The sequence below is a fragment of the Lampetra fluviatilis genome (assembly GCF_964198595.1).
Source record: "Lampetra fluviatilis chromosome 45 unlocalized genomic scaffold, kcLamFluv1.1 SUPER_45_unloc_1, whole genome shotgun sequence".
Lineage (NCBI taxonomy): Eukaryota > Metazoa > Chordata > Hyperoartia > Petromyzontiformes > Petromyzontidae > Lampetra > Lampetra fluviatilis.
In genome coordinates this window covers 707197-716161 of record NW_027620425.1, presented here as the reverse complement: position 1 = coordinate 716161, position 8965 = coordinate 707197, and the positions used below count along the sequence as shown (strand labels likewise).

The window sequence follows — 8965 nt, the reverse complement described above, 5'->3', positions numbered from 1 at the left end:
ACGAAATCAAAATATTTAAGGAAAAAAAGGAAAAATAAAAGAAAGAAAAACAGAAGGAAAGAGGTAAGGAAAAAAGCAAAGAAAGAAAAAAATTAAGTCAACTTCAAAACGTTAAAGTAAAAAAAGAAGGAAAGACAAAAAGAAAAATAGAAATTAAGAAAAAACTTAAGAAAACCAAACAACGTGAATTTTTTTAAGAAGAGAATTTAAAGAAAGTAAAAAAAGACAGAAAAACAGAAATAAAAATAAATCGAACGAAGGAAAATATTTAATGAAAAGAAGGAAAGGGATTTCTAAATAAATAAAAAAGAAAGAACTCACACCTGTTCTGAAGTCATGGGGGGGGGGGGGGGGCACGCGCCGGTGCGCTATGTGCGTCGGTTGACCACGTGGCCCACGTGGGTCGGTTGACCACGTGGCCACGTGGGTCGGTGGCTATAAAAGTGCGAGAGGTTCCAGCGAGAGGAGGGAGGAGGATTGGAGAGTGACGTCGATTCCCTGTCAAGAGTTAAGCCCCTTGTGGTGAGTGGTGAGCGAGAGTGGTGAGTGTGAGTGGTGAGTTGTGAGTGTGCGAGATGATTGTGAGTCGTGAGAGGTGAGTGGTGTGAGAGTTCAGTGGTGAGTGTTAAGTTGCGAGTGTGAGCGGGAGAGTCGTGATTTCGTGAGTGTTGAGTGGTGAGTTGTGAGAGGTGAGTTGTGAGAGGTGAGTGGTGAGTTGTGAGTGGTGAGTTGTGAGAGGTGAGTTGTGAGAGGTGAGTGGTGAGTTGTGAGTGGTGAGTTGTGAGAGGTGAGTGGTGAGTTGTGAGTGGTGAGTTGTGAGAGGTGAGTGGTGAGTTGTGAGAGGAGAGTGGTGTGAAGTGAGTTGTGAGTGGTGAGTTGTGAGGTGAGTGGTGTGAGTAGTGAGTGTGAGAGGTGAGTTGTTAGAGGTGAGTGGTGTGAGTGGTGAGTGGTGAGAGGTGAGTGGTGAGTTGTTAGAGGTGAGTGGTGTGAGTGGTGAGTGGTGAGAGGTGAGTGGTGTGAGTAGTGAGTGTGAGAGGTGAGTGGTGAGTTGTTAGAGGTGAGTGGTGTGAGTGGTCAGTGGTGAGAGGTGAGTGGGGTGAGTAGTGAGTGTGAGAGGTGAGTGGTGTGAGTAGTGAGTGTGAGAGGTGAGTGGTGAGTTGTTAGAGGTGAGTGGTGTGAGTGGTGAGAGGTGAGTGGTGTGAGTAGTGAGTGTGAGAGGTGAGTGGTGTGAGTGGTGAGAGGTGAACGGTGAGTTGTTAGAGGTGAGTGGTGTGAGTGGTGAGTAGTGAGAGGTGAGTGGTGTGAGTAGTGAGTGTGAGAGGTGAGTGGTGTGAGTGGTGAGTTGTGAGAGGTGAGTGGTGAGTTGTTAGAGGTGATTGAGTGTGAGTGGTCATTGTGCAGTGTGATTGTGACCGGGTAAGTAGTGAGGGAGTGTGTGGTGAGTGTGTGAGGTGAGTGATGAGAAGTGACATGAGTTGTGAGTGGTGTGAGTTGTGAGTGATGAGTTGTGAGTGGTGATTTGTGAGTGATGAGTTGTGAGTGGTGAGTTGTGAGTTGTGATTTGTGAGTGGTGAGTTGTGAGTGGTGAGTTGTGAGTGATGAGAAGTGACATGAGTTGTGAGTGGTGTGAGTTGTGAGTGATGAGTTGTGAGTGGTGATTTGTGAGTGATGAGTTGTGAGTGGTGAGTTGTGAGTGGTGAGTTGTGAGTGGTGAGTTGTGAGTGGTGTGAGTGGGGATTTGTGAGTGGTGAGTTGTGAGTGATGAGTGGTGATTTGTGAGTGGTGAGTGATGAGTTGTGAGTGGTGTGAGTGGTGATTTGTGAGTGATGAGTTGTGAGTGGTGTGAGTGGTGATTGTGAGAGGGGAGTTGTGTGAGTTGTGAGTGTCAGTAGTGAGTGTAAGTAGTGCGTGTGAGTATTGAGGGTGAGTGGTGAGTTCCTGAGTGGTGAGTGTGAACGGAAGAGTAGTGACTGAGTGAGTGTGAGTGGTGAGTGTTGAATGTGAGTGGTGAGTATGCGAGGAGAGTATGAGTCGTGAGTGGTGAGTTGTGAGTGGTGAGTTGTGTGAGTGGTGAGTATGCGAGCTGAGTGTGAGTCGTGAATGGTGAGTAGTGAGTGGTGAGTTGTGTGAGTGGTGAGTTGTGTGAGTGGTGAGTGTGAGTAGTGAGTGGTGAGTTGTGTGAGTGGTGAGTGTCAGTAGTGAGTGTGAGTTGTGAGATGTGTGAGTCGTGAGTGGTGAGTGATTATCGCGATTGAAATCGCCAAAGTAAATATTCGAATTATTGTTTTCTGGAATTACATGTAAGTCCATGCTCACAACGGCCTCGCGATTTGCACCGCTGTAGCTACTACATGTAGTAGCTACATGAGTGGTAGCTACACGTGTATTAGCTACTACACGAGTAGTAGCTACTACACGAGTAGTAGCTACATAAGTAGTAGCTACTACACGTGTAGCTACTAGACATGTAGCTACTAGACATGTAGCTACTAGACATGTAGCTACGACACATGTAGTAGCTACTACACATGTAGTAGCTATTACACATGTAGTAGCTATTACACATGTAGTAGCTACGACACATGTAGCTACGACACATGTAGTAGCTACTACACGTGGTGTAGCTACTACACATGTAGTAGCTACGACACATGTAGCTACGACACATGTAGTAGCTACTACATGTGTAGCTACGACACATGTAGTAGCTACTACATGTGTAGTTACGACACGTCTAGTAGTTACGACACGTGTAGTAGCTACTACACGTGTAGTAGCTACTACACGTGTAGTAGCTACATAAATAGTAGCTGTAAGAACCATAAGACAAAGAGTGAATGTATTATTTCTGTGTATACATTTGATGTACATCCGTCATAAATTTGTTGACAGACTGCTTATATTTGATTTGGAATATTCCAACTATTTAGAAACAGCCCCCCCCCCCTCCTGTGGTTGGACGCTCCGTTGGTTGAACCCGTGACGTCACTTCCGGTCTCACAGTATAAACGAGAAGTTGTGAGAATAGTTGGGCAGTCAGCGAGTGGACACAGTCCTGGAACGTCCGGCAGCGTGACACGGCAGCGCGTGGGCAGGCGAAGATATCAACTTTAGACATCGCTCGTTTTTGTGCAACTAATAAATAAATAAAGAGTTTTGATTGAAGACACCTCAAACACGCGGCAGTGAAGGCGTCTCTTATTTTTTTGTATGAGAAAGCTGCGCCTACAGTAGTAGCTACTACCACCCACCCCACCCGACCCCACCCACCCCACCCACCCGACCAACTCCTCTCACCCCACACACTCCACCCCACCCACCACACCCCACCCACCCCACCTACCACCCACCACCCACCCCACCCACTCCACACCACCTACCCACCCCACCCATGCCACGCAGCCCACCCCACCCACCCCACCCCACCCCACCTACCCACCCCACCTACCACCCACAACACCCACCCACCCTACCCCACCCACCCCACTTACCATCCCACCTACCACCCACAGCACCCCACCCACCCCACTCCACCCATCCCACCCACGCCACCCACCCCACCCATCAGTGACTCTGCACACAGCGACTCTTAGACTCTTAGAACTCCACCGCTGCACTCACCTACCGTTGCCTCATACCCGCTCACCCATCTGTCCCTTATCATCACCCCCCCCCCCATCTTCCGTTTCCCCGACGCCAACCTCCTGCCTCAACGTGCCCACCTGCTCGCCCTCGTTTGCACCCGCTTATCCCCATAGTTACCGGTGGTTTGTCGGTGCAAACCTCGTGTCGCAACGCGCACACACCTGTTCGTCCTCAGTTGCACCCGCTTAACTGCGCGCACCGCGTACATCTCTCCTCTACACCAGTAACGGATTGGCCACGCTCTGTTTACGTGACAAACCCCTACCGGTTGGCGTGTGTCGGTGGTGGCGGGGTTTTAACGACGCATTTATATATTCACGTGGCGATCTAATCCAGAAAAAAAACCCTCTATTATGGATGACGTTGGTCGCAAAAGCCTCCTGCGCTTTAAACGAAGCAGTAATTCTCAAAACAGCGACGCTCGTCAATGCTCAAACCTTTCCGTCATTGAGACTTGAACTTTTTTTTCGTCGCCAGCTATTTTACCGGTCGTTAATTATCTGACCCAACGTATGTTCCTTTTTTTGGGAATCGCCATAACGACGCCGGATAAAGCGAATCTGTCTATCAAGCGACATTGCGCGCGTAGATTGACGCAGAGCTTGCGGGTGACCGTCGCGATGTTCACGTGCGTGCGTGCGTCTTGCGCCGAGCAGGTCGAGAGAGGAGAGAATGCCGTACCCACTGGCCATACACACGTGCGGAGGACAAGGCGGCACCAACTTCAGCTTCGACGGCAGGAACAACGGGGCGACGCTTGAGAAGATCTGGGTGTGGGTGGGCGGGTGGCAGGTGAAGTGTGTGAAGGCCTGGCTGACCAACGGAACGTCCGCGCAGTACGGCAGCCCGTCGGGATCCCACAGCGAGTTCGTCTTCCAGCCCGGCGAGCTCTTCTCGTCGCTGTCGCTGTGGGGCAACGGCGCCGGCACGCGCCTGGGCGCCATCAAGTTCAAGACCAGCAAGGGGCGGGAATTCTTCGTGAAGATGACCGACTGGGGGCTGAAGACGGAGTACCCCATCGACATCGGCTCGGGGATCTGCCTTGGGATTCTGGGCAAGGGCGGCTCGGACATCGACTGCATGGGCTTCGTGTTCATCAATTCGGTGAAGCGGTCCGAGATGATCAACGTGACGTACCCGACGCTGCACCGGGAGCTCCCAAAGGTCCAGATGGAGGAGATCAAGTCCATCAGCTACAAGAACCGGGGCTCCGTCCCGCAAACCTACAAGGTGGAGACCTCCAAGACGCTGACCAAGACCTCGTCGTGGTCGATCGCGAACAAGCTCGAGGCGACCGTCAGCATCAGCGTCAAGGCCGGCATCCCCGACGTCGTCGAGGTGCAGAGCGGCTTCAGCTTCACGGTGGGCACCGAGAGCACCCGCAGCATCGAGAACTCCGAGTCGAAGACCGAGCTCCTCTCGTTCGACGTCATCGTGCCCCCGGGCAAGACGGTGTCCATCGACATCAACATCGGCCGCGCGGAAATCGACCTCCCCTACAAGGGCACGGTGCGCATGACCCTGTTGAACGGCGCCACCTTCGACGTCCCCATGGAGGGGGTCTACAAGGGCCTCGCCTACACCAAGGCGACGGCCGAAACGCGGGAGAAGTGACGAGGGCCGGCACCCGCCCCCCCTCGCGAGGGCCTCCGAGCTTCTTCCACGCTTCTTCCGTGCTTCTTCTGCGCTTTGCCAGCGGCGCCGCCGCCGCATGCCACGCCGCCGCCTACCTGTTCCCTGCGGAGGCCGAGCGTCGCAAAAAAACGGTGCTGAGGGAGGGTAATTTGTTCGATGGGCTGCCGGAGGAGGAGGAGCCGAGGAAAATTCCCCCGCGGCAAAAGCGAAAACGACGAGGGAGAGGAATAGAAAGAAGAAAAGTGACTATGACGACGCACGTTGATGACGACGCACGTTGACGATGGCCGATAGAGTCTGCACCGCCGGCACAGAGTCAAGCGCAGAATCAATCGGTGGACCCGGTCCCCTCAAAGGAGGGGGGAGGGACGTTCGATCGAAATTGGAGAGCGTTGGCCACCACCACCGCCCCCACCACCACCACCGCCACTGCCACTGCCCCCACCAACACCACCAACGTACGAATGGCACCAAACTAAATAATAGAGATGCAAAAACTATAGGATGTTCACCCACGTAATTGACCAAATGAATCACGTGCGTTTGGACGGCTATTTTACTGAAACGCCCGAACACACAAACAATGACGACGACGACCGCCATTTGCCACCAAGCGGCGGTGATGTCACCACGACGCCTGTGCCAGGCTAGGTGCACCACGTCGAAACCACGTGAAGTGTCAAACGCCCGCCGGTAGGAGGTCATGGGACAGACCCAGCAGCTGCCATGGGTTGTAGTGACTGAGATGACCGGTAGATGCACCACCGGCTGTAGGGGGGCTACTGTGCCAACTTGCTGCATTTTATCCGCCCGGCGCTCTGCTCGTTGTTGTGAGCGTCGCTCCTCCACCCTCCGATGTTATTGCTGGAGGGGCGACTGCCTCTAACTGTCCAATAGCCTCAACGTGCACCTAGCCTGGCACTGCCCAGTAGCAGCAGCGTCCTTCACGAGGCTCCTCCTCCACAGAGGTCGATCTTGATACCGCTGGTACCGGTCATCGGCAAGTCCACGCAGACACGCGCGTGTGTACGAGTGTGTGCGAGTGTGTGCGTGTGTGCGCGTGTGTGCGAGTGCGCGCGTGTGTGTGCGCGTGTGTGCGAGTGTGCGCGCGTGTGTGTGCGCATGTGTGTGCGTGTGTGTGCAAGTGTGTGTGCAAGTGTTTGCGCGCGTGTGTGCGCGAGTGTATGCGTGTGTGTGCGCGTGCGTACGAGTGTGTGCGCGTGTGTGTGTGGACTTGCCTTCAACTTCACACCGCGAAGCGCAAATCAGGAGGAAGGTGGTGGCCTCGAATCGGCGACAGCTCCTCCGACGTTGACGTCCAAAACGAGTTGGGGGGTGGGTGGGGGTGGGGGGACCCCACCCCCACCCACCCCCTCTTATCGCGTCCGTCGCCACCAATTCACGTTATGAGTCACGTGCTCTTTGAATCGTGGGAAAGTGCATGCAAGCAGAAAGGGGGTCACGCGCACGTTTGACTGCTCGTGATTCGGTGCTACGGGATGGCTGTGCAGGGTGAGAAATAAAATAAAATGTCTATGAAAAAGAACGCCGGAACTGCGGTTGCTCTGTGGTGAGGGGTGGCATCGTCCGAAAACCCAAAAAAACCCACCACCTGGGTTCGAATCCGGACGCGGTTAAGCCAGGACTTTCGGCCGCGGCGAGTTGGTGGCCACAGGAAGAAAAAAATGTCATAAAAAATTATAATAATAAAAAATAAAAAATAAAATTTGAAATAAATAATAAGAAAAAATATAAATAACAATTTTTAAAAAATAATAAGAAAAAATAAAAATAATGCTTTTTATTACATAATAATTTTTTTTAATATTAAGAAAAAATATAAATAATAATTTAAAAAAAATCATTATTTTTTAAAATAATAAGAAAAATAGAAATTATTATTTTTCTAAAATAATAAGAAAAAATATAAATATTTTTAAAAATAATGATTTTAAAAAATAATAAGAAAATTTATCTTTTTTAAAACCTGTGGCGGAGAACTCACGTGGCGCCGCTGACATTTTTTTCATTTATTCGATTTTCAATCGCACGTGATTAAGACGGAATTCTCGATTCTCCGTGTCTCTCCCTCTCTGCCGAGTGATCGACACCGTCGCTTTGAAAGGGAAAATGCGGGCTCAGAAGTCCCATTTGGGGCCGTCCATAAATGACGTCATGCACCTGGGGGGTGGGGGGTCAGACATTTGTGACGATGTGTGACGACGGGGGGGAGGGGTTGAGAAATGTGACGTCACATAAAAACACGTAAAAATGCGCAACTTTAAATAAATATAGAATTGTTATAACAACACGAATCGTCATAACAACACTCCTACAACATCAGAGTACAGCACCACGTTAAATACGCACTACAATGACAATACTTTAAAGCGATTTGAAGCATGTTTTATTTTCAAAATGTAAATGTGGTTTTTTGGAGGAGGGGAGCAGAGCTTTGTGACGTCATATTTGAGGGGGGGAGGGGTCTGACTTTTTGTGACGAGGGGGGGGGGGTCAAAAATCGTCCAAAATCGCGTGACGCCATTTATGGACGGCCCATTTTCGACGAACCGCTCGCACAACGCGAGTGGCTTATTGTACGTTTATGACCGTACGAGGAACCCACGCGGCAATGGATACCCACGGTGATTTATAGGCATTAATCCCCTCCCAACTCGCCCAAAGAAGCGCTCACAAGTGGTGCCATCACGTCTATCCCCTCTTATTCATTAAGCAAAGCAGGATTTCTCCACAAATCCGCGGCTGTCGCCTGATGAAGCCGGTCGTTGTGATTACCGGCGAAACGTCACGGGGCTCGGATTGTAAATGTCGTGGCTTTGCTCTCCAACACACAACCGGTGTGCTGTACTAGTGTACTACACTACACTATACACTACACACTACCATACACTACACTGTACTACACTATACACTACTATACACCAATATACACTGCACTATACACTATTATACACCACTATACCCTACACTATACATTATAAACTATACACTACACTGCACTACACTATACACTACCATACACTACCATACACTACACTATACTACTATAAACTACACTATACACTACCATACACTACACTATACTACACACTACACTATACAAACTATACACTACACTATAAACTATACACTACACTATACACTACAATACAAACTATACACTACACTATACACTAAACTATACACTACACTATACACTACACTATGAACTATACACTACACTATACACTAAACTATACACTACAATGTGCACTACACAATAAACTACTATACACTAAACTATACACTACACTATGCACTATACACTACACTATAAACTATACACTACACTATAAACTACTATACACTACACTACACACTACACACGAGTGCTGTACTCGTCACGAAATGGCTGCGCTTCGTTCCCATGACACCGAAGCTCACCGATTGGCTGCGTCGGGCGGTGGGCGGGGCCCTAATGACGTCGACGCGGTCACGTGACCTGAACTTGATCTTAGCGTGACGACAAGAGAGCGACGACAGTGGGGGTGGTGGTGTACTGGTGGTGTAGCGGTGGTGGTGTAGCGGTGGTGGTGGTGTAGGTGTAGTGGTGATGGTGGTGTAGTGGTGGTGTAGCGGTCGTGGTGGTCTAGTGGTGTAGTGGTGATGTAGTGGCGGTGTAGGG

General features: G+C 50.3%; 1 protein-coding gene across 1 annotated transcript; it reads left to right on the top strand.

The window, feature by feature from the left end:
- Positions 1 to 468: 468 nt before the first annotated feature.
- LOC144953819 (aerolysin-like protein) lies at positions 469 to 6809 on the top strand. Its single transcript, XM_078884469.1, has 2 exons — positions 469 to 522; positions 4302 to 6809. The coding sequence occupies exon 2, from the start codon at positions 4318 to 4320 to the stop codon at positions 5257 to 5259; it is 942 nt and encodes a 313-aa protein (XP_078740595.1). The 5' UTR covers positions 469 to 522; positions 4302 to 4317; the 3' UTR covers positions 5260 to 6809.
- The last annotated feature ends 2156 nt before the right edge of the window (positions 6810 to 8965 follow it).